This window comes from Leuresthes tenuis, unplaced genomic scaffold (genome assembly GCF_036924035.1).
Source record: "Leuresthes tenuis unplaced genomic scaffold, fLeuTen1.0.hap1 SCAF_11, whole genome shotgun sequence".
NCBI classification, from domain to species: Eukaryota; Metazoa; Chordata; class Actinopteri; order Atheriniformes; family Atherinopsidae; genus Leuresthes; species Leuresthes tenuis.
This window is the reverse complement of record NW_027325365.1, coordinates 35,844,489-35,870,181: the sequence shown is the minus strand read 5'-3', so window position 1 is coordinate 35,870,181 and position 25,693 is coordinate 35,844,489. Positions and strand designations below refer to the sequence as shown.

Here is a 25,693-nt window from a genome sequence, read left to right as displayed (position 1 = left end):
AGGGTCCCCCGTGGTGCCTTTTTTCTGTTTTATGAGGTGGGGTATAGCTGGAAATAAAAGAAGGGTACTTCAATTTGTCATGTCCTGGCATTTGGAAAACAAATAATGGAACAGTCCCCACAGATGGACATTGTAACGGTTCCAACACACAACAGATAAAAAACTTCCATGGCTGTAAATAACTTTTAGTGGTTAGCTGGCTGTCTATATGTTGTTTATACTGACAGCTTATACTTTGATGGCTTTTGATAAAAGACACCATGATGCGGTGACAAAAGATTTAAAGGGGAACTCTGGTATTTTTAACCCTAGACCTTATTTCTGGCATGAAATACGTTCATCTACTCACTGAGAACAGTTTGGTGAAAGTCGGCGTCCTTCAGAAGATATTTAGATAACTGGAGATCCATATAATAAGAAGAATGAATGAATGAACTCGTATTATTGCAATATTAGCTTATAGCTTCCATGTTGTTGTCCTCCAGGGAAATAGGTGGGCTCAGGGGGCTTTCTACTTGGATGACGTCATCGACGCTCGCGCTTATTTTCTCCGTGCTCTGAGGCGGTCGGTCACTTCACACGGAATGTGAACAAATATTCCTCATGACCACAAACCTCAGTAACTTTATCGCTGACTGCAGGCTGGTGGTGTAGGGTGTGCTGTGATTACCTGTGAGGAAATTCAGAGGCAGTCTCCGAGGAACCAAACCTTTAGGAAACTTCACCCAGGACTCCTCATAGATCTTAAGACGCTCCTCTACGCTACCTGGAAACAGACACACATAAGTACATGTTGTGTAAGAAGGAGAAACGAAGGAGAAGAAGAAGAAAAACAATCTATATGCCAACCAGCTCTAAACTGGACAATCAGGTCATGTTTGAGCTGTTCTGTTCTACAGAGAAGACTCAAGTTCAATCTTTTCAGATAAACTTTGTCTCAGGAAGAAGCACTTCAAATGACAAAGATCACATACATTTATTATTTTTTAGTTATAATTATTTCATAAGCTATAGGGCAGCATGTATAATCAGCCACAACATGACCAAATGAAGACCAGGACGAGTGTGGAGAAAGAGTATCTGAGGGAGTCCTGGAGTGACTGTACCAACAGATGCTTTAGGGTGTGGCTGGGCTCTCTGTGGATTGGGCCCGCTACCCACAGATACATCAGATTGGTATGTGGGGAGTTAGGATGTTGAATGAACACCTCAGACTCTGTCATGTACTTTGAGCTCTGTCTGACTGGGGGACGCTGCTACTGTAGAGGGCTGTTTCCATTTGGGGGGATGTGACCGTGTCCAAAAATGTTTAGGTTGAAGGCAAATGAACATCCATGAGAATGGCAGGAAGCAGGTTTTCCCAGCAGAACACCGTAGCAAACAAGCATTCCTCACTTTACCTGGTTTTAATGACATGGCTGAATGGTGTACATGTAATCTGTGGTGACCACCACTGCCAACAATGCAACACAACACCAGGTAGTTCTGCATTAGTGCAGAGCAAACTCAGAACCATCTCCACCTATCCACACGGAACATTACAGGACACAATTCAACAGCCGGTTTACGACCAGGGGTTGCACGGTGGTTAGCACCGTGCCTTACAGCAGAGGGTTCCAGGTTCCATTCCCGGCTGGTTCTTTGTGTGTGGAGTTTGCATGTTCTCCCCAAAGACATTTTTAAAACAGAAACCCTCGCAGCTCCAAAGATGCCTTGTTTTATTGACCCTGGCTGTCATGGTCACGGACAGCTGCAAACCCAGCACTCAGGCACATGGAACTAGGCAGACCATGTGAAGAATGTCATGTACTAACATCACCTAAGTGGGGTTGCAAAGAAACTTTCAGTTTTGATACGGATGCGTAGGGCGAAGCGATAAATCGTCCTTACTGAAGTAAACTGATGTTCTCTTCCACTTCCCTCCCATGGTTTAATTTGGTCATAAACAGACAACTTACAGGAATGACCAAACATTAACTTTCTATCCCAATATCAATCCCTTTTCTAACATAAAACAGTAGTTTAGGGTTTCTGTCAGTGCTGTCTGTTCATCACCGAAACATTTCTTGTGATGATCAGAAGATGTGGCGACTCATCAGTGTCTGAACACACCATGCCTGATATTCACTTTAACTCTCCTGCAGTTTGTTCAGTTGGCAGGCAGACACACTGCTGGACTTCACCGCGTCTGTTTCTGCAGGAGCCCAACACAATGTTGTTGGTATTGATGCTGTTACAAATGAGAATCTAATTAGTATTTTTACTGGTATTGAATGTTGTTTGACAACCTTTCTGCAGACCCAGAAACAATTCTGACTTTAGTGATGAACTAACAGAAAGCAGCAACACCACAATAACTGGTCATGTGATGCAGCTCACAGGTGTTGTTAAGATCAAGAAGTGCCCACCTGGCTTCAAGGCCTTTTCCAGGCCCAGATAATAGGCCCAGTTTTCTGGGTTCCTCTCCTGGAGTCGTCTGTAGACCTCTGAAGACTCCTCGGGCCTCTCCAGCTTCAGCAGCAGCTCTCCTGCAAATACACGCACACACACGCCATCAACACTGACAACATGGATCCAATATGTTCTATTGGTGTAGCAGGAGGGACCGAAGTGAACGGCTGTCATTTGTAACAGCTGAGCAAACCACAACACACTGAGCAGCACGGCTGTGTGAGCCCACCTCTGGTCTCCTCCACAGCCAGTTTGTCACAGATTTGTTTCTCATAGCTGTTGAGGTGATCCAGGGCCTCCTTGTGCAGGCCGGCCTCCCTCAGGACCTGGTTCTGATAGAGCAGCAGTTCACTGTACTCGTAGTCCACCTTGTCTGGGGATGTCTGAGCAGGAACACACACAAAGAACAAAGAGGGATGCAAAATATGAAAGGAGCATTGTGGAGAGACGGCTGATACTGATGCATTTTCAGCTTCTGTTGCACCGGATGATCATGTTAAGCTCTCTGCTAAGCTTTGTGCAATGATGCTTGAAAGTGTGTGATTCCTTTAGAATGCTCTACATTTCATCACATATATGACATAAACACTACCCAACCATACTCGATCCAATTTTGGTTATATAGCACCAAATCAGAGCAAATGTTATGAGAAGAAAATGAGTAATGGTGTGTGTGTGTGTGTGTGTGCAGGATCATTCACATCCTTTACAGTCCCACATTTCAGGTAAGGACACAGGAATGCCTCCCGCAGTTTATGTGGCTGAGACAGGAGTGCCGTATATTGTTTGTACTGAATGAGAAAACAGGAAACACTTGTTCAACACAACAACAGCCATCAAGCACAGCCTACACTGTTCAGATGCACTGATGGAATTCCACTGGAGAGCAGCAGCATCTCCAAAGCTTTAGAGCTAACAGGTCTGTAGCAGGAATAAATACAGCCAGGCACAGTGTGAGAGCAGCGCAGAGCTGCTCAATTCAAAGGTCTCATCCATGTTATCGCAGGAACAAATATAAGAAGTGAGTTTTTAGGTTTCCATCCTATCCCAGAGAAAATACTTCAGTAATTAAGAGACAGTTTACACAAATCTTTACCAGTATGGATCAGTTTACCTGTTGCGTTTTGCGGAACTCCTCAACAATCTTAGCAGCCATCTCAAAATCCTCCAACAGGTGATATGCAACTGCGTATCCGATCCATGAGGCCCGCTGGGCCGGGCGGAGCTGCAGCAGCTGGTACCGAGTTTCCTGGAAAGAAACACGAGAATCATAAATGAAAGCGCCAAAGTTTCTGTTTTATGCCAACCGCTGTCCATCGTCACCATGTAACCTTCCATCCTCACAAGCACAGTGGGATTAGAACTGGCTGACACAGCTAAACGTCCTGCACCCAGTCATCTTCTCTTTTGTTACCTGATTAACCAGATCACTTGCCACAAAGAACCACCAGCGCAGCGGTTTGGAAAAGAAAATGCTCAGGAAACAGGTCATCACATGAACCTACAGGCTAGTTCAAACTATTCTTAGAGGAAAAGCACAAACACTTTCTCCACAAAAGCAGTCATGCTGCTGGCTCCGAACTAGGCTCTGGTGGAACAATCTTTATTGCTTTGAACGGTTCATCAATGGTTGAAAGGACCAGGAAGCAGCAGTCATGACAAGAGCTGCTTAAATTCTCTAAATACTAAGGAAAGGAGTTGCAGTGCCTCCTTTATTATCTCCTTTAGCTTAACAAACACAGGAAAAGAAATGACATCACTTTGTCCCAAGCAGCAGATTATTTTCAGGGTGAGTAAATACGAGGACAGGAGTGAGTGTGAGCAGCCTGTGATGAAACCATCTTTCCCTTCAGTAAAGTTTTCTCTCCCATTTCAAATTGTAATAACATAACAAATACTATCTTTATACAACCTCCTCCTCTGTGAGTGAGCAACTTTCCCAACACAAGAGGAAAAACGTTTAAAAAGAACGTATGCACTAGTAAATTTCGGTGATAGATTACTCATAAAGAACAATTCTTAATTTTAGCCTGTTACCGACGGTGAAGCTCAGGGTTTAAAGCTTAAAGGCAAATGAGGAATTATGACGTGATAGAGACTCACTTACCACCCTGCAGGCGGTTACAGTTACACTGCTTCAGTGTCCCTGTTTGTACAGCAAATGCAACCTTCAAGCCATTTGGTCCTTCAATAAGCTTCCCAGACTCCATAAATCCTTTAAGAGCCCTTAGAACTGTTTGGTCCAAATGCGGGAGTCAGAAGAGATGGATTTTCTAACAAATCAGCTGAGAATCCAGCTGCTTTGTGATTTAACTACCAAAGCCATCTGATCTCTGTGGCATTTCTCACCCTGTATCCCTCGAGGTCTCTCATCTGGATCTGCAGCAGGGAAAGGTCTCTGAGGATCTGCAGGTTGTCCTTGTCCCACTTTAGAGCGTTGCGGTAACACTTGATGGCCTCATCATATTTCTTATCTGAACGCTGCAGAAGGCCGTACACATGCCAGCCTTGGAGGGTACGTAAATTCAGAAAGAAAACTATCCAGGTATTTTACAAATGTACAACACAGAGAAACAAGTCAAACAAGCTCTGGAACTCTTAAACTGGACATCAGCATGGAGCACCAGAGGTGAAAGGATACAGACATGGCTCTTGAGGTCGTTCCGTAGACCTCGTCTCACCAGCTCGTAGGCCTCCTCCTTCTTGCCCAGACAATTGAGGGTTAAACCCTTCATGGCCAGTGTCTCTAAAGCACAGAGCACAATCATTTGGAAAAAAGTTATTTCACTTTTGCATCCTTCACTAAGCAGACGCCATGGTGAAAACGCTCATTTCAGTTTGGATATATTTATATCCAACAGGATATTTATTCTTGATATCTAAGAAGTACAGATAAAGCGTGTGTGCTCTCATATTGACCTTTTAATAATCACAAACCATTTGTGCCAATGTATATAAACCTTTCAGTTAATGTTTTTTGTCTGAATGCAGATATCACAGGAATAAACCACATTTAAAACTCCTACAGGTTTGCTCCTGTAGGACAGTTCCAGGTGATCCAACTCATATTCTCTGTGTTTAATCTTTGCACTGTCCTGTGCTCACAACTTGCCACAGTTAGGACAGCATTAGTATAACAGACTGTTTTACAAGTATTGTGCTTGAAAGTATTTTCCTGCTCATTTTCTATCAAAGTCACAGAAAGTTCTGTTAGTGTGATGTGGAGCACATTGCAGCACCAGAGGTCAGTCATGATACAAGCAAGTGAAGAAACAGCTTGTATGCGTGTTTGAATGTAAATACCATTGTCACAATCTTCATCCGTCATAGGTTGTTTAGAGCCTTATGCTGCTCAGCAGGCGAGTATGTTAGGCCGTATACAGTCGGCCTGTATACAGTCGGCCTGTCGGTCCGTATACAGTCGGCCGGCCTGTCGGTCCGTATACAGTCGGCCTGTCGGTCCGTATACAGTCGGTCAGCCTGTCGGTCCGTATACAGTCGGCCTGCATGTCGGTCCGTATACAGTCGGCCTGCCTGTCGGTCCGTATACAGTCGGCCTGCCTGTCGGTCCGTATACAGTCGGTCAGCCTGTCGGTCCGTATACAGTCGGCCTGTCGGTCCGTATACAGTCGGTCAGCCTGTCGGTCCGTATACAGTCGGCCTGCCTGTCGGTCCGTATACAGTCGGCCTGTCGGTCCGTATACAGTCGGCCTGCCTGTCGGTCCGTATACAGTCGGCCTGTCGGTCCGTATACAGTCGGTCAGCCTGTCGGTCCGTATACAGTCGGTCAGCCTGTCGGTCCGTATACAGTCGGCCTGCATGTCGGTCCGTATACAGTCGGCCTGCCTGTCGGTCCGTATACAGTCGGTCAGCCTGTCGGTCCGTATACAGTCGGCGAGCCTGTCGGTCCGTATACAGTCGGCCTGCCTGTCGGTCCGTATACAGTCGGCCTGCCTGTCGGTCCGTATACAGTCGGCCTGTCGGTCCGTATACAGTCGGCCTGTCGGTCCGTATACAGTCGGCCTGCCTGTCCGTCCGTATACAGTCGGCCTGCCTGTCGGTCCGTATACAGTCGGCCTGCCTGTCCGTCCGTATACAGTCGGCCTGCCTGTCCGTCCGTATACAGTCGGCCTGCCTGTCCGTCCGTATACAGTCGGCCTGCCTGTCCGTCCGTATACAGTCGGCCTGCCTGTCCGTCCGTATACAGTCGGCCTGTCGGTCCGTCCGTATACAGTCGGCCTGCCTGTCCGTCCGTATACAGTCGGCCTGTCGGTCCGTCCGTATACAGTCGGCCTGTCGGTCCGTCCGTATACAGTCGGCCTGCCTGTCGGTCCGTATACAGTCGGCCTGCCTGTCGGTCCGTATACAGTCGGCCTGCCTGTCGGTCCGTATACAGTCGGCCTGCCTGTCGGTCCGTATACAGTCGGCCTGTCGGTCCGTCCGTATACAGTCGGCCTGTCGGTCCGTCCGTATACAGTCGGCCTGTCGGTCCGTCCGTATACAGTCGGCCTGTCGGTCCGTCCGTATACAGTCGGCCTGCCTGTCGGTCCGTATACAGTCGGCCTGCCTGTCGGTCCGTATACAGTCGGTCAGCCTGTCGGTCCGTATACAGTCGGCCTGCCTGTCGGTCCGTATACAGTCGGCCTGCCTGTCGGTCCGTATACAGTCGGCCTGCCTGTCGGTCCGTATACAGTCGGCCTGCCTGTCGGTCCGTATACAGTCGGCCTGCCGGTCCGTATACAGTCGGCCTGCCTGTCGGTCCGTATACAGTCGGCCTGCCTGTCGGTCCGTATACAGTCGGCCTGCCTGTCGGTCCGTATACAGTCGGCCTGCCTGTCGGTCCGTATACAGTCGGCCTGCCTGTCGGTCCGTATACAGTCGGCCTGCCTGTCGGTCCGTATACAGTCGGCCTGCCTGTCCGTCCGTATACAGTCGGCCTGCCTGTCGGTCCGTATACAGTCGGCCTGCCTGTCGGTCCGTATACAGTCGGCGAGCCTGTCGGTCCGTATACAGTCGGCCTGCCTGTCCGTCCGTATACAGTCGGCCTGCCTGTCCGTCCGTATACAGTCGGCCTGCCTGTCCGTCCGTATACAGTCGGCCTGCCTGTCCGTCCGTATACAGTCGGCCTGTCGGTCCGTATACAGTCGGTCAGCCTGTCGGTCCGTATACAGTCGGCCTGCCTGTCGGTCCGTATACAGTCGGCCTGCCTGTCGGTCCGTATACAGTCGGCCTGCCTGTCGGTCCGTATACAGTCGGCCTGCCGGTCCGTATACAGTCGGCCTGCCTGTCGGTCCGTATACAGTCGGCCTGCCTGTCGGTCCGTATACAGTCGGCCTGCCTGTCCGTCCGTATACAGTCGGCCTGCCTGTCCGTCCGTATACAGTCGGCCTGCCTGTCCGTATACAGTCGGCGAGCCTGTCGGTCCGTATACAGTCGGCCTGCCTGTCCGTCCGTATACAGTCGGCCTGCCTGTCCGTCCGTATACAGTCGGCCTGCCTGTCCGTCCGTATACAGTCGGCCTGCCTGTCCGTCCGTATACAGTCAGCCTGTCCGTCCGTATACAGTCAGCCTGTCCGTCCGTATACAGTCGGCCTGCCTGTCCGTCCGTATACAGTCGGCCTGCCTGTCCGTCCGTATACAGTCGGCCTGCCTGTCCGTCCGTATACAGTCGGCCTGCCTGTCCGTCCGTATACAGTCGGCCTGTCGGTCCGTATACAGTCGGTCAGCCTGTCGGTCCGTATACAGTCGGTCAGCCTGTCGGTCCGTATACAGTCGGCCTGCCTGTCGGTCCGTATACAGTCGGCCTGCCTGTCGGTCCGTATACAGTCGGCCTGCCTGTCGGTCCGTATACAGTCGGCCTGCCTGTCGGTCCGTATACAGTCGGCCTGCCTGTCGGTCCGTATACAGTCGGCCTGCCTGTCGGTCCGTATACAGTCGGCCTGCCTGTCGGTCCGTATACAGTCGGCCTGCCTGTCGGTCCGTATACAGTCGGCCTGCCTGTCCGTCCGTATACAGTCGGCCTGCCTGTCCGTCCGTATACAGTCGGCCTGTCGGTCCGTATACAGTCGGCCTGTCGGTCCGTATACAGTCGGCCTGCCTGTCCGTCCGTATACAGTCGGCCTGCCTGTCCGTCCGTATACAGTCGGCCTGCCTGTCCGTCCGTATACAGTCGGCCTGCCTGTCCTTCCGTATACAGTCGGCCTGCCTGTCCGTATACAGTCGGCCTGTCGGTCCGTCCGTATACAGTCGGCCTGTCGGTCCGTCCGTATACAGTCGGCCTGTCGGTCCGTATACAGTCGGCCTGTATACAGTCGGCCTGTATACAGTCGGCCTGTCGGTCCGTATACAGTCGGCCTGCCTGTCGGCCTGTATACAGTCGGCCTGTCGGTCCGTATACAGTCGGCCTGCCTGTCGGTCCGTATACAGTCGGCCTGCCTGTCGGTCCGTATACAGTCGGCCTGTCGGTCCGTATACAGTCGGCCTGCCTGTCGGTCCGTATACAGTCGGCGAGCCTGTCGGTCCGTATACAGTCGGCCTGCCTGTCGGTCCGTATACAGTCGGCCTGTCGGTCCGTATACAGTCGGCCTGTCGGTCCGTATACAGTCGGCCTGTCGGTCCGTATACAGTCGGCCTGCCTGTCGGTCCGTATACAGTCGGTCCGTATACAGTCGGCCTGCCTGTCGGTCCGTATACAGTCGGCCTGTCGGTCCGTATACAGTCGGCCTGTCGGTCCGTATACAGTCGGCCTGCCTGTCGGTCCGTATACAGTCGGCGAGCCTGTCGGTCCGTATACAGTCGGCCTGCCTGTCCGTATACAGTCGGCCTGCCTGTCGGTCCGTATACAGTCGGCCTGTCGGTCCGTATACAGTCGGCCTGCCTGTCGGTCCGTATACAGTCGGCCTGCCTGTCGGTCCGTATACAGTCGGCCTGTCGGTCCGTATACAGTCGGCCTGTCGGTCCGTATACAGTCGGCCTGCCTGTCGGTCCGTATACAGTCGGCCTGTCGGTCCGTATACAGTCGGCCTGCCTGTCGGTCCGTATACAGTCGGCGAGCCTGTCGGTCCGTATACAGTCGGCCTGCCTGTCGGTCCGTATACAGTCGGCCTGTCGGTCCGTATACAGTCGGCCTGTCGGTCCGTATACAGTCGGCCTGTCGGTCCGTATACAGTCGGCCTGCCTGTCGGTCCGTATACAGTCGGCCGGCCTGTCGGTCCGTATGCAGTCGGCCGGCCTGTCGGTCCGTATGCAGTCGGCCGGCCTGTCGGTCCGTATGCAGTCGGCCGGCCTGTCGGTCCGTATGCAGTCGGCCGGCCTGTCGGTCCGTATGCAGTCGGCCTGCCTGTCGGTCCGTATGCAGTCGGCGAGCCTGTCGGTCCGTATGCAGTCGGCGAGCCTGTCGGTCCGTATACAGTCGGCGAGCCTGTCGGTCCGTATACAGTCGGCGAGCCTGTCGGTCCGTATACAGTCGGCCTGCCTGTCGGTCCGTATACAGTCGGCCTGCCTGTCGGTCCGTATACAGTCGGCGAGCCTGTCGGTCCGTATACAGTCGGCCTGCCTGTCGGTCCGTATACAGTCGGTCTGCCTGTCGGTCCGTATACAGTCGGCCTGTCGGTCCGTATACAGTCGACCTGTCGGTCCGTATACAGTCGGTCCGTATACAGTCGGCCTGCCTGTCGGTCCGTATACAGTCGGCCTGTCGGTCCGTATACAGTCGGTCGACCTGTCGGTCCGTATACAGTCGGTCCGTATACAGTCGGCGAGCCTGTCGGTCCGTATACAGTCGGCGAGCCTGTCGGTCCGTATACAGTCGGCGAGCCTGTCGGTCCGTATACAGTCGGCGAGCCTGTCGGTCCGTATACAGTCGGCGAGCCTGTCGGTCCGTATACAGTCGGCGAGCCTGTCGGTCCGTATACAGTCGGCGAGCCTGTCGGTCCGTATACAGTCGGCGAGCCTGTCGGTCCGTATACAGTCGGCGAGCCTGTCGGTCCGTATACAGTCGGCCTGCCTGTCGGTCCGTATACAGTCGGCCTGTCGGTCCGTATACAGTCGGCCGGCCTGTCGGTCCGTATACAGTCGGCCTGCCTGTCGGTCCGTATACAGTCGGCCTGCCTGTCGGTCCGTATACAGTCGGCCTGCCTGTCGGTCCGTATACAGTCGGCCTGTATACAGTCGGCCTGTCGGTCCGTATACAGTCGGCCTGCCTGTCGGCCTGTATACAGTCGGCCTGTCGGTCCGTATACAGTCGGCCTGTCGGTCCGTATACAGTCGGCGAGCTTGTCGGTCCGTATACAGTCGGCCTGTCGGTCCGTATACAGTCGGCCTGCCTGTCGGTCCGTATACAGTCGGCCTGTCGGTCCGTATACAGTCGGCCTGTCGGTCCGTATACAGTCGGCCTGCCTGTCCGTCCGTATACAGTCGGCCTGCCTGTCCGTCCGTATACAGTCGGCCTGCCTGTCCGTCCGTATACAGTCGGCCTGCCTGTCCGTCCGTATACAGTCGGCCTGTCGGTCCGTCCGTATACAGTCGGCCTGTCGGTCCGTCCGTATACAGTCGGCCTGTCGGTCCGTATACAGTCGGCCTGTCGGTCCGTATACAGTCGGCCTGTCGGTCCGTATACAGTCGGCCTGCCTGTCGGTCCGTATACAGTCGGCCTGCCTGTCGGTCCGTATACAGTCGGCCTGCCTGTCGGTCCGTATACAGTCGGCCTGCCTGTCGGTCCGTATACAGTCGGCCTGCCTGTCGGTCCGTATACAGTCGGCCTGCCTGTCGGTCCGTATACAGTCGGCCTGCCTGTCCGTCCGTATACAGTCGGCCTGTCGGTCCGTATACAGTCGGCCTGTCGGTCCGTATACAGTCGGCCTGCCTGTCCGTCCGTATACAGTCGGCCTGTCGGTCCGTATACAGTCGGCCTGTCGGTCCGTATACAGTCGGCCTGCCTGTCCGTCCGTATACAGTCGGCCTGCCTGTCCGTCCGTATACAGTCGGCCTGCCTGTCCGTCCGTATACAGTCGGCCTGCCGGTCCGTATACAGTCGGCCTGTCGGTCCGTATACAGTCGGCCTGTCGGTCCGTATACAGTCGGCCTGCCTGTCGGTCCGTATACAGTCGGCCTGCCTGTCGGTCCGTATACAGTCGGCCGGCCTGTCGGTCCGTATGCATTCGGCCGGCCTGTCGGTCCGTATGCAGTCGGCCGGCCTGTCGGTCCGTATGCAGTCGGCCTGCCTGTCGGTCCGTATGCAGTCGGCGAGCCTGTCGGTCCGTATACAGTCGGCGAGCCTGTCGGTCCGTATACAGTCGGCGAGCCTGTCGGTCCGTATACAGTCGGCGAGCCTGTCGGTCCGTATACAGTCGGCGAGCCTGTCGGTCCGTATACAGTCGGCCTGCCTGTCGGTCCGTATACAGTCGGCCTGCCTGTCGGTCCGTATACAGTCGGCGAGCCTGTCGGTCCGTATACAGTCGGTCTGCCTGTCGGTCCGTATACAGTCGGCCTGTCGGTCCGTATACAGTCGACCTGTCGGTCCGTATACAGTCGGCCTGCCTGTCGGTCCGTATACAGTCGGCCTGTCGGTCCGTATACAGTCGGTCGGCCTGTCGGTCCGTATACAGTCGGTCGGCCTGTCGGTCCGTATACAGTCGGTCGGCCTGTCGGTCCATATACAGTCGGCGAGCCTGTCGGTCCGTATACAGTCGGCGAGCCTGTCGGTCCGTATACAGTCGGCGAGCTTGTCGGTCCGTATACAGTCGGCCTGCCTGTCGGTCCGTATACAGTCGGTCAGCCTGTCGGTCCGTATACAGTCGGTCAGCCTGTCGGTCCGTATACAGTCGGCCTGCCTGTCGGTCCGTATACAGTCGGCGAGCCTGTCGGTCCGTATACAGTCGGCGAGCCTGTCGGTCCGTATACAGTCGGCGAGCCTGTCGGTCCGTATACAGTCGGCGAGCCTGTCGGTCCGTATACAGTCGGCCTGTCGGTCCGTATACAGTCGGCCTGCCTGTCGGTCCGTATACAGTCGGCCTGCCTGTCGGTCCGTATACAGTCGGCGAGCCTGTCGGTCCGTATACAGTCGGCGAGCCTGTCGGTCCGTATACAGTCGGCGAGCCTGTCGGTCCGTATACAGTCGGCGAGCCTGTCGGTCCGTATACAGTCGGCGAGCTTGTCGGTCCGTATACAGTCGGCGAGCTTGTCGGTCCGTATACAGTCGGTGAGCTTGTCGGTCTGTATAAAATGGCCATCAAAAATGGAGGTATCTCATAAAAGGAATATTTGTCATTAAATTATGGAAAAATATTGCTATGTCTCCCCATCACAGTCAGTCATGTCATTCTAATGTAGGGCGCTTTCACACCACAGCTGTTTGGCCTTTAAATGGACCAGAGTTCGGTTGCTCAGATAGTATGCTTCGTTTGGGCAGGCATGAGACCTCATCCGAACCCTGGTGCGGTTTGCTTACAGAAAGTAATAAAATAGACTGTCCAGCAAAGAAAGGAAGCAGGAAAGCTTCTTGTGAAAAAGCAATCAGGTTTGAACACCAAAGTAAAAAATGGAAAGACTGCATACATGTAGTGTTGCTCCATTGTTTGTTTTTGCTGTGAACAAGCTGGCTGAAAGGGATGCATTTCTGTTTTCAGTCCTGGAAAAATCGATGAGCTGGGTTTTCTTCTACCTCTTGCTTTTTTTCCTTCCTGGTCAGTGCTCATGTTAGGCATTATCGCCCCAAACGGGCAGCTGCTATATTTCTGTGATGTTGTCCAGGTGGTTTGGTCCGCTTCCAGAAGTGCAGTGTGAAAGTGAACCAAACCAATTAAAGCTGTGACATTTTTGGGCATTCATCGCCCGATCGAACCAAGTCCCTCAGACTACCCTGGTGTAAAAGCACCCTTAATTCTTTTTTTCTCTCACAATGGCAAGATTTCATAATTATGAGGAAAAACTTAAGTGGTCACCAACCATTGGTATGCAAGATTTCATGTCATAAATCTCTAAACCTCATGAAGGACTCAAGAAAATCTTTTTTAAAAAATGTCACATTAAAGTCTGCACTTGTGTGAACAGATGGACATTTAGGGCAATGAAAAGTCAGCTCTGAAGTCTGCTATGTATGAAGAGACAGCAGCCACTGACTAACATTAACAAGCTTTCTGATTCAGCCCATTCATACAGTGAGTTACAGTGCAGGCAAGGCCGTAACTACCATAGAGGACACAGAGGTCATGTCCTCTGTATTTTTTTTTTATTTTTTTTTTTTGCTTAAATTGTGGTGATTTTATATTTGAAGAGCCAAGAGTAGCGCGACTGTTTAATAAAACAGTGGCTCAATTTGGGCATACGTGCTGCACGTCATCAACAACATGCACTGTCGCTATGGTAACTACCACACAGATGTCGTACTTTGATGTTACAGCTACCGTTAGTGAGTAAGTCAGTCACATCAGTCACTGGAAGAGGAGCACATCAAGCTAAAAATGTAGGTGGAGAGCAGTTTAAGTGGTAGATGACTGAGAAAAAAAAGCATTTTGATGTGGAGATATTTTTATTGCAGCCCAGCGTACCACTCAGATAGCAAGGAAATATGAATCAAAGTTTAATTTTGGTTAACTCCGTCAGTCCCGGTCGTCAATCAATTTCCACCGGTTGAGTCAAAATTCATTTTGCGACTGAAATGTCAGCGACGTCTTTGATTGAAAATTAAACATTTATTCAGTGTTGATTTCTCAGTGTTGGATGCTGAACCTGTTCCTATATTTCTGCCGGATGCCGGAGCACAACGCAGCAACACTGCACAGAGCAGATGTGTGGGACAGGAAGTCGTGCGCAGAAACAAAATAAAACACCCGGTTAATTTTCAAAATAATAATAATAAATCATTTTCTGTGGTAACTTGCCCTTACTTCATGAGTCACCATAATGTTCCTTCAAAAAGCCTCAGAATGCCCATTTTTACCTCAAATTTCAAAAGCTCCGCACCGCCCTCAAGGTTTTTTAAGATTTCTGACATCTGAAGACATGATGTTGAAATGGAGTATTGTTTTCATTTCTATCAGTTTGACTGTGTTTATAGATTCAAGAGTTTTATTTGTCCCATACATAATCATACATAGTACAATGTGCAGTGAAATTTTACCTACTACCAAGAATTAAGGATAAGAATTTAAATATAAATATGTTGAATAAATAAAACCTTGGCACAATAATTCCACCCAAAATAAGAAAAATGCTTCAGTAAAAAAGTGTTGAGTGTAGGGTATTAAAATATAAGTGTAAAAATGTACAATATTAACAATATTATTGAGGTTAGCATTATGGTGCAGGTGAGTGAGATAGTCCAGTTTTTTATATTCTTTACTTAAGGGAAAACAGGATAGAGAGGAAAAGGCTGAGCCAAACCAAGTTCATCTTTGGGCCAAGCAGCAAGAAGAGGAGCAGTGACAGAGGGAGAGCAGGTGCTATAAAAGGAAGAGACTATAACAGACCTGTATATGTTTTAAAAGTCAGATGTATAATGCATGATTATTGAAGTATTGTGTAAGATTATAATATGAAATGTGTTCAAAAGCTGGTTTTCCTTAACAAGAGTGAACAGATGAGGCACTATCATCAACATGATAGTGTAATAGGGCTTGGGTGTCTAAGGGAATATGAAGCATTTGTATATATTATCCCTCTGTCCCAGGACAGTTCATTCCTTTTTATTCCTAATCCATGACTTGATGAAATTCATTCTCCAGTTTTACATTGTAACTTATTTGGAAATCATTTAGGATGAGGCTGATGTTCTCTGATAACAAACAAAACAAATAAGCCTAAAAGTCATGATGATGTTGTTTTTGTTCCTTTAAGATTCTAAAAAATGGACAGATTTAAATAACGGAATTTAAATCATTTCCCGGGGAGCGTGCCCCGAACCCGACGAGAAGTTCTGACTTATGACCGCAGTATTTTTTGGGCCCTGCGTACGGCCCTGAGTGCAGGCTGTTTGCTGAGCCTCAGTTTTCAGGCTTCAGAAAAATCAGTCACACAATTTACTAACCATAAAGCCAACTCCCATTCCTAATTCAGACAATAAGATTGATGTATCTGAGATCATGCAAGGCAGACAAATGGGGCATGAATATTAAGAATAAAGAAGCTTGTGTACTTCAGTTCTTGATTTTCTATCTGTTCTCATAAACAAAGACTTTTAATGTGACATTTCTCCAATCCTACCCACAGTAAAGTGGAAGAAACACTGCACTGTCAAAATAACACGACACAGAGACATGCCGTGTGTTTCTATTCTGAAGTGTATCATATACATTTATAGAATGTAGTCAGGTCATGTGTTGCCTTGGAAATGTATCTTTATCTATTACCAGGACCGAACTCACACCAGCTTTGATGCTGCTAGCTTTACTGTGCATGCTGACATTAGCATCTAAGATGAAAGTTTTGGTTTAGTCAGAATTTAACTGTTTGTCACCAACATAAATAGTAATCACTTTAACACTTATTAATCTAAGTCTGTGTGCTGGAATATAAAGAGAGAAGAGTGACCTGTTTTTTATAAAGTAGAAATTAATGGAGACTAAATTAACCAAAATCTTACAGTTATCTCAAATTATTATCATTTGTCACCTACAAATGACAAGAAGTGGCTGATAGTAGTGTTTTGGTTTGGTGTGATGGAGCAATGTGAAATGGGTGTCATCTTACCTCCATGCTCTGCAAACTTCGGGTTGCTCAGAATCTGTTTGCAGAACTTCAGGCCATTCCTGTACTGCTTGTGCTCATAACATCTCTGTAAGAGAGGACAGAGCAGCTGCTTGGTCAGGCATCTGAGGCTGGAGAGGTGGGCTCAAAAGCGCAAAAAGGACATTAAGTCTGTTCCATGTAACCAACAAGATGAACAAAGGGAATAACGTCACACACACACAGCACCAGGGAAACTGAAGCACTTGATGGAGGTAATCAAACAAGCGGCCGGATGGATGTGTCTGCCTGACAGAGAAATGACAAACCGGCAGGACCTCCCAACTGTTGGTTGGAAGCACAGAGACAGCTAAAGTCAACGGCTGGGTATTCTGAATTAACGTTAATATGATGCCGCTTCAAAGCGAGCAGCTTCAGTCTTCCTGTGCGATTACTGTGGCAGAGAGACAAGCCGGAGGCAACCATGTCCACGTTCCCACAGCATCATCTGGCTTGGCACGCAGCCGGCAGCTACCGAGGCTGAATGCTGCCTCCCAACTGCTCCGACCAGCGGCAGCTGCTGTGGGAGGAGATGCAGTTCAAACCCAGATCCTGCACAGACAGGGTCATTGCCAAATGCAATCTATAATCAAACGCACCGACCTACCCACCTGCACTTGGGCATTGCTGTCAGGTGTCAAGAAGCTTTGTCATTGATATACTTTGGATGTGTTGCAAGGCCACAGCACAAACCACAGCACCGCATGACAATCCAACTGAGCCGCTTGCTTTTTACCACCGTCTAACCGCAACCAGCTCATGAGCGAGAAGAAAGGATTACTATGCTTTTTATGTACAAGCAGGCAACAAGCTCGGATTGCAAGAACGGACGACTACTTGGTAAAGTAGCATTAGCGAACAGGCTAACGTTATCTGGTGATTTAGCCTACCAAAATTCTCTTGAAGAGAGCATTTTCCTTCGGCGGCAGGGTTATTGTGGGCATTGTGTTGCTTCCTATGCCACTTTGGCCTCACACATGAATAATATTCCCTTGGAGGTAGAGATCCTGGTCTGTGTCAGTCTCTTCAGGCTCCTCTCTCTCACGTGTTGAAGCCGAGGCCCCCTTCCGAGCAAAATGGCCGCCGTGCTTCTCCTCCGGGTCAGGCAGCTGCCTGAGCGTGCGTGTCAAACACCGGCACGTAACACGGTCTCTGGATGAGAATGTGACCACACAGTTGTTGTTTTTTTATTTTGTCATGCTCTGAATAACCTTTACAGGAAATATTACGTATTTTTTTACGTGATGCTTTAGTTGTGCTGAGTTCAAACATTGCCACCTAAATATTTGGCAAAAAATACTTGGTTAACAACAATATATCTTGCTCTAAGACTCGATAAAGTGAACTTTTGGTTTGTCATTGTAAGTCATATTAAACAATGTTACATTAGTTCTGAGCCTTTGTATGTTTTCTTCAAACCAATAACGTTGATCAATTTTAAAGTGGAATTCGATACAACCTTAACTACCATTTTAGATTTGACTCTCAACAGAAATGGGGCTTCACTGGTTTATATGTTGTCCATGGAAGATACTCTGATTTTCTCTCTAATCAAATCAAGGTTTGGTCTGGTCAATGGGCTCCCCGAGCGGCTGCTCGACTTCTCTGCGGTCATTGAATCACACCTTTCAGCCATTTTAATCGACCGCAGCGAGACAGATTTAAACGTCGCGAGAAAGGGACCCGTTTTTCAGCTAAAATGTCTTTCACGCGGTTATTATCTCGGGCTGTTGTCGTCAACAGAGGTAAAATTAGTCGACTTTATCATTTAGAGAGAAGCGTGTTTTTTTCTGGGTATTTCTTAAAACCTGTGGTTATTTGAAACCTTGACCTTAGCTTAGCTTAGCTTAGCTTAGCTTTGTTTGAGCAGTCACACGGGCGACTTATTTCCCTCAAAGGTCGTGAGTTTTGTGGCAGTGGAGCTAATTTTAGTTATGTTGTTTTTCAGTTTATTTTTTTTATTTTTTTTTGGGGGGGGGGGGGTAATTTCGTACGAAATTGTCGTAGTTGTACCATATAAGCAAAGAGAGGAGACTATTCAATGCTGCGTAACTCATTTGGATGCTAACTTGTTAGGGAGGTCTTAAATAAGCTGTAAACTTTCCTTTTCAGTGATTAGTTGTCATTTTTGTGTTTGATTTAGTTAGTAGCCAAGCAGTTCCCAAATGTTCCCAACGCCCTCTTCTACCAACACAGAGCTACAGCACTCTAAAGCAGTTGTTATGGGCTCGTATTGATATCGTATTGAAATGGGAAAAAAAACCAGATGTTACGGTTTTTATTTGCTACTAGAGCTTTAGATGTGAATTGTTCTCGGTTCTATTGTTGATCCTTCATGGCTTTTCTTGCACTGGCAGTGTTCGTGTGTCACTCAAAGTAAGTGGGTCTTCACGCTGCTTTGTTTTCCAGTTGGATCCAGATGTGCATTCACAAGCTCCAAGCCTGACACAGCCAATCCCAACTGGCTACGTGTGGGTCTTGCCTTTGGAACATCTGCTTTCCTTTGGGGCCTGGTAAATGACAGCACTCCTCCTCACACACTGCACTGCCATAGAAACTACAAGTTCCTTTAGTAGAGATATAACCTTGTTTTTATCGTTTCCATTCCCCTGACTTATGGTAATAATCAAGTGGATTAAAAATATGTCTGAAAGGAGACGCTAAGCAGTTTTTTTTATATAGAATTTGTTGTTATTTAATTGTTGTTTCTTCATCTGATGGAAAAAGGAAAAGAAAAAACACATTTGTCAATTTGTGTGTGTGGAGGAAAATGCTTGTTTGTTGCTGTCTGTGTTATTTCCCATTTCCAGAATAAAGTCTAAATAAAAACCCTTTGGGGTGTAATTTAAAAATGGAAACTATTGTAGAAAATGAGTGGTGTACATTTAGTTATAGATGACAACAAACATTTGGCCAGTTATACACGGAAAGATTGAGAGGGACAAGGGAAGCTGAACTGCTTGTAGTTGAGCACATTTTTTTCTTTTATATCACAATGCTCAGAGCATTCTTCTAAGCAAATAGCCTCATGAAATCTGATACAAGTATCATCCGACAAACAAAGAGGGTTATCCAAGAGATGAGGATGTAGTGGATGATGTTGGAAAGGCAGAACTATTTGTTTCACGGACACATGGCTGCAGAAATGAATACAGGCTTTTAGGGCTCTCATACGCCAAACTGACATGAGAATGTATCAGACCGCAAAAAGACAAGAGACACAGGCACTCCAGATGTTCCCAAGGACCACTTTTACACAAAATCTTCGGTTTGAATCCTGAAACATATAGAAACACTGAGGAGAATGTAATGCAGCTGGTACAAGTAACCGATGAGAGGTTTGTTGTGTTCCACCTGCAGCTTTTTAAACAGCACAGCACAGATGTGTACGAGTACAAAGTGAGAAATGACCTTCAGTAACCCCTGGGAGTGGCAGGTAAGTGTCTACTGATGTACATGGTACTAAAGTGAAGGATGAAATCACTGTGTATCATTATTTAGTGATCATACATGTATTTGCATCAACCCTGTAAAGGAATAAATAATTGAATATGATATTAAAAAACCTAATCCTGTGTCACTTCTTGTCCCTTGCAGGAGGCCACCACATCCTACCTTTAGGAAGAGCTGTTTTGTCTGCTTCTGTTTCCGTCTCTAGCACCTCACTTGAAATTAAATAAATGTATATCATGTGAAAATATTTGAGTTGTGATCATCTTGTTCTTGTAAAGTCACAGACACAAAGACTTTGATGCAACCACAAACGTAAAAGTATGCAAGGCTAATTTATACTTTGTAGTGCCAATGAACATGATTTAAAACGGCCTGATCTGCCGGGTTTAAGCCAAAGGCTTTAAGTCTGCATGACAGGGAAAATTGTATGAATACATGCAGGGGAGGCACATGCTGCTGCAATACGGAGGTGGTTGGTAACATCTAGCAGCTCATGTGAACTAACTCGGTTCCTGAAATATTTTAAAGCATCAGTGCAAAGAACCTCATACAGGCACATATACAAAGATGTTTCCAGAGAACATGGTCTGAAGACACTAAGAAACAGTTCAAAAGAGATTGCTTTTTTCTTTTTTACTATTACTACATGATGATAATGAAAGATACTCATTAAAAGAAAAAACGACACACCTTATGTATGTTTATAAAGGTCATCTTCCCATCCTCAAATGGAAGAATAAGACCACAATCTCTCTCTCTCTCCTTACATCCAACCATACATTCATTCAGCGACAGTGTGACCAATGAACTTTGAAAAAGTGGACTCAGGAAGCTATATAAAGTCTAAAGTCCACACACCGGAATAACTGTGAGCCACATGGAGGTGACACCAGTGCTGTGGCTGACTGTGTAACGGTGATGAATTACATCACAGCTTCTGTGTGGTAAGCATTATTCTCACAGGAACAGTGAGGGGTTTCCTCAGTATCATGTCCTGGATCACCAGTGACCTGAAAAACTTGCTGAGCATGTAGAATAAAGGAGGGACTTGTTAAGAACTGTCTTTTTTTCTTTTTTTTTTTTAAAAAAAAAAAGCTGAAATAAAAGGTAAGGAAGTATATTGAAAAAAAGCTGGAAAGAAAGCCTCAGCAGAACAGCTGTGTTGTCAGGAAGGAAAAATATCACAGGTGTCAAGGTACTGATGGAAGTTTGGGTGGAGCCAATCAGCTGAATATGTTGTTGAATAGACTCAGTTCAGAAGAAGACTCAGCATGCTGTTTACTTGGCTCTGGTAGTAGATAGTACCACAGTACTCACACCTTTCCGTTATACCTACACAGTGTCAGTTGCATCCGCTGTATGTCAATGAAGAGTGCAATCTGATCATTTAATTTCTTATTCTACAATAAATTGCTCCCATTCTCATTGATGTCCTGAGATAAATCTGTTTTTATCCTTACAATTGAAAGTAAGTAAAATTTTATTTATATAGCACCTTTCAAGATAAAAATCACAAAGTGCTTCACAAGGAAATACATGAAACATGAAAAATATAAAAACACAACAAAAGCTAATCAAAAGCAAGTTTAAAAGATGGGATTTTAGCTGCTTTTTAAAAGAGATCACAGAGCCCTGAGTCTCCGGCTCAGGGGAGGAGAATTCAACAAAGTGGGAGCCAGTGTTACAAAGACTCTGCCACCTTTAGTGTTCAACCAGCCAGCAGACCTTGATCACATGACCTCAGGGACCTGCTGGGAACATATGACTGCTAAAGTTCTCCGATGTAAGTTGGTGCTTGTCCATGTAGAGCTCTAAATATACAAAAAAATTAAATTGGAAATGTACTCTGTAGTGGATGGGCAGCCCGTGCAGTTGAGTTAAATTGAATATGTTGAATTTATTGATTTATTTCAGACAATGACCACAAAAAGTGATTGGAAAGTCTGGAAAGATAGTTTAATAACGTATAAGAAAGCACTTCGTAAAGCTAGAACTGCTTATTATTCATTATTGATAGAAGAAAATAAGAATAATCCCAGGTTTCTTTTCAGCACTGTTGCCAGGCTGACAAAGAGTCCGAGCTCTGTTGAGCCATGTATTCCTTTAACTCTCAGCAGTGATGATTTCATGAGATTCTTCATCAATAAAATTGTTTCTATCAGAGAGAAGATTAATGGAATCCTTCCCATTATTATCACTGATGTATCATCAAGTAGAGGAGCTTTAGAAGTATCTTTAGAACCTGATTTGTATTTAGACAGCTTCTGCCCAGTTGATCTTTCTGAGCTAACAACAGCAATAGTCTCTTCTAAACCATCAACTTGTATGTTAGACCCAATCCCAACCAGACTGTTCAAGGAGGTTGTCCCCTTAATTGACACTTTCATATTGGATTTGATCAATCGGTCTTTGTTGACAGGATATGTACCTCAGACTTTTAAGGTTGCTGTAATTAAACCTTTACTTAAAAAACCTACTCTTGATTCAGAAGTGTTGGCTCATTATCGACCTATATCCAATCTCCCTTTTTTGTCTAAAGTTCTTGAAAAAATAGTTGCAGTTCAACTTTGTGATCATTTACATAGAAATAATCTGTTTGAAGAGTTTCAGTCAGGATTCAGAGTGCATCATAGCACAGAAACGGCACTGGTGAAAGTTACCAATGATCTCCTGTTAGCTTCTGATAGCGGACTTGTTTCTGTGCTTGTCCTGTTGGATCTCAGAGCTGCATTTGATACGATCGATCACAGCATTCTGTTACAGAGACTTGAACATGTTATTGGGATTAAAGGAACTGCATTAGGCTGGTTTAAGTCATATTTATCTGATAGATTCCAGTTTGTTCTTGTAAATGAAGAATCTTCCTCACACGTTGGAGTAAGTCATGGAGTTCCTCAGGGTTCTGTGCTTGGACCGATTCTTTTTACTTTATACATGCTTCCATTAGGTAACATTATCAGACAGCATGGCATAACTTTCCATTGCTATGCTGATGATACTCAGCTGTACTTATCTATGAAACCAGATGAAACCTACAGGTTGGTCAGGCTACAAGCCTGTCTTAAAGACATAAAGACCTGGATGACTCAGAACTGTCTGCTTTTAAATTCAGACAAAACTGAAGTTGTTCTCTTTGGACCTGAGCGCTTCAGGGAGAAATTGTCTAGTTATATAGTTACTCTAGATGGTATTTCCTTGGCTTCTAGTTCTACAGTGAGGAACCTTGGAGTTATTTTTGACCAGAATTGATCATTTGACGCACATATAAAACTGGTTTCTAGGACTGCCTTCTTTCACCTTCGTAATATTGCTAAAATCAGGAACATCCTGTCTCAAGGTGATGCAGAGAAACTAGTTCATGCATTTGTTACTTCAAGATTGGACTACTGTAATTCCTTATTATTGGGCTGTCCCAAATATTCTCTGAAAAGCCTCCAGCTGATCCAAAATGCTGCAGCCAGAGTTCTGATGAGAACTAACAGGAGAGATCATGTTTCTCCAGTTTTAGCTTCTCTTCATTGGCTCCCTGTTAAATTCAGAATAGAATTTAACATTCTTCTTCTCACATATAAAGTTCTTAATGACCGAGCTCCATCATATCTTAAAGATCTCATTGTAAGATATTTTCCTAACAGAGCACTTCGCTCCCAAACTGCAGGTTTACTTGTTGTTCCCAGAGTTTCTAAAAGTAGAATGGGAGGCAGAGCCTTCAGTTATCAGGCCCCTCTCTTGTGGAATAAGCTGCCAGTAAATGTCCGGGAAGCAGACACCCTTTCCACTTTTAAGATTAGGCTTAAAACTTTCCTTTTTGATAAAGCTTATAGTTAGGGATGGCTCAGGTAATCCTGAAACATCCCATAGTTAAGCTGCTATAGGCTTAGACTACTGGGGGACCTCATCTGTCACACCTTTCCTCACTTTGCTCTCTTCTTCCCCCTGTTTAATTTCAAAATTGATTTTATGTACATGTGACATTATTGTGATTATTAACCTATGTTTCCCTGTTCCAACAGATATCCTTTGAATGGCGTTATGGTGTTTTTCCCCCCTCTTTTCCCTCTTTTCTGTCTTCTCAAATCCCAGCTGGTCGAGGCGGATGGCCACCCTTCCTGAGTCTGGTTCTGCCAGAGGTTTCTTCCTGTTAAAAGGGAGTCGTTCCTTTCCACAGTTGCCACAGGCACGCTCAGGACGGGAGATTGGACTGAAGACACATTTCGGTGCAATCTGTTGGTTTCCTTAGCTAGGATATTAATTTTTAGACAATTTCTCACTGAAGCACTCAGGTCCAAAGTGAACAACTTCAGTTTTGTCTGAAATTAAAAACAGACAGTTCTGAGTCATCCAGGTCTTTAAGACAGGCTTGTAGTCTGACCAACCTATTGGTTTCATCTGGTTTCATAGATAAGTACAGCTGAGTATCATCAGCATAACAATGGAAATTTATGCCATGCTGTCTGATAATGTTACCTAATGGAAGGATGTATAAAGTAAAAAGAATCGGTCCAAGCACAGAACCCTGAGGAACTCCATGACTTACTCCAACGTGTGAGGAAGATTCTTCATTTACAAGAACAAACTGGAATCTATCAGATAAATATGACTTAAACCAGCCTAATGCAGTTCCTTTAATCCCAATAACATGTTCAAGTCTCTGTAACAGAATGCTGTGATCGATCGTATCAAATGCAGCACTGAGATCCAGCAGGACAAGCGCAGAAACAAGTCCGCTATCAGAGGCTAAGAGGAGATCATTGGTAACTTTCACCAGGCAAGACAAGACAAGGGCCTGGATCAGTGGCCAGCTTTTCCGTTGAGTTTCGCATTTTTGCTGCAGAGTGTGGATGGGATGAGCCCGCACTTATGGCCTTGTTTGCCACACTATGTCTAACTATGTCACACAAACCAACATCCCTCTCGAGCTTTTAGAAACCCCCAAGTCTGTCAACGCCCTGGATGGTCGGCTCATCGCCAAGGTTACCCATCGCACTGTTCCCCTCACACTCAATATTTCTGGCAACCACAGTGAGATCATACAGCTGTATGTGATACCTTCCCCTCGGTCGCCAGCTGTCCTTGGTTTACCCTGGCTAAAACTGAATAATCCCCTTCTCGACTGGAAAACGTCGTCCATTTCCAGCTGGAGTGTCTCCTGCCACCCTCTCTGTCTCAAGTCCGCCAGTCTGGAGACCCTTCAGTCTGCGTCTCCTCAGTCCTCTCCAGATCTTTCCTCTGTGCCTTTCCTCTGTGAGTATGGTCTTCAGTAAGGAATTAGCACGCACTCTACCCCCACACCGCCCTTATGACTGCGCCATCGACCTGTTTCCTGGAGCCCCTCTCCCAACTAGTAGGCTGTTCAATGTGTCTCGCCCGGAGAGAGTGGCCATGGAAACGTACATCAACGAGTGTCTGGCTTCTGGTCTGATTCGACCCTCCTCATGCCCTCTGGGGGCGGGCTTCTTTTTTGTCGAGAAAAAGGATGCATCTTTACGCCCCTGCATTGATTACCGGGGTCTCAATCAGATTACAGTTAAGAATAAGACTCCGCTGCCACTCATCGATCCCTCATCCGAGCCGTTATGCCATGCTCAAGTCTTTTCCAAGCTGGACCTCCGGAACGCCTTTCACCTCATCAGGATTCGAGAAGGAGATGAATGGAAGACCGCGTTCAACACACCCCTGGGACAGTTTGAATACCTGGTCATGCCCTTTGGACTCACTAATGCCCCTGCCGTTTTCCAGACCCTCATGAACGACCTCTTCCGGGATATGCCGAACCATTTCGTTTTCATACTTAGATGACATCCTTATCTTCTCTCGGTCTCTCCAGGAACACCGTCAGCATGTGAGGTCAGTTCTCCAGCGTCTGCTTCAAAATAAACTGTATGTCAAACCAGAGAAATGCGAGTTCCACGCCCCCTCCGTCAGCTTTCTTGGTTACATCATCGCTCAAGGCCAGCTGGAGCCTGACCCTGTCAAAATAAGAGCCGTCGCCGACTGGCCTCCTCACGAGAACCGCAAGGAGCTACAACGCTTCCTGGGTTTCGCCAACTTCTACCGCCGCTTCATA

General features: G+C 47.3%; 2 protein-coding genes across 3 annotated transcripts in view; one reads left to right on the top strand and one right to left on the bottom strand.

Moving 5' to 3' along the window:
* naa15a (N-alpha-acetyltransferase 15, NatA auxiliary subunit a) overlaps positions 1-17,334 on the bottom strand; it is a 290,869-nt gene extending 273,535 nt beyond the window's left edge. For both annotated transcript variants that reach the window (XR_011917833.1, XM_072396304.1), the window contains exons 1-8: positions 17,064-17,334; positions 16,138-16,222; positions 5,093-5,197; positions 4,801-4,958; positions 3,566-3,700; positions 2,681-2,834; positions 2,409-2,528; positions 671-766 (exon numbers count right to left, since the gene is read on the bottom strand). Coding sequence is in view for 1 of the 2 variants with exons in the window: in XM_072396304.1 (XP_072252405.1) it covers positions 671-766; positions 2,409-2,528; positions 2,681-2,834; positions 3,566-3,700; positions 4,801-4,958; positions 5,093-5,197; positions 16,138-16,222; positions 17,064-17,117 (907 nt within the window). In the remaining variant the exon portion in view is untranslated. The remainder of the gene's footprint in view (positions 1-670; positions 767-2,408; positions 2,529-2,680; positions 2,835-3,565; positions 3,701-4,800; positions 4,959-5,092; positions 5,198-16,137; positions 16,223-17,063) is intronic.
* A 440-nt stretch (positions 17,335-17,774) lies between these two features.
* Positions 17,775-19,873, top strand: ndufc1 (NADH:ubiquinone oxidoreductase subunit C1). Its single transcript, XM_072396315.1, has 4 exons — positions 17,775-17,918; positions 18,583-18,686; positions 19,534-19,609; positions 19,771-19,873. The coding sequence occupies exons 1-3, from the start codon at positions 17,873-17,875 to the stop codon at positions 19,591-19,593; spliced, it is 210 nt and encodes a 69-aa protein (XP_072252416.1). The 5' UTR covers positions 17,775-17,872; the 3' UTR covers positions 19,594-19,609; positions 19,771-19,873.
* The last annotated feature ends 5,820 nt before the right edge of the window (positions 19,874-25,693 follow it).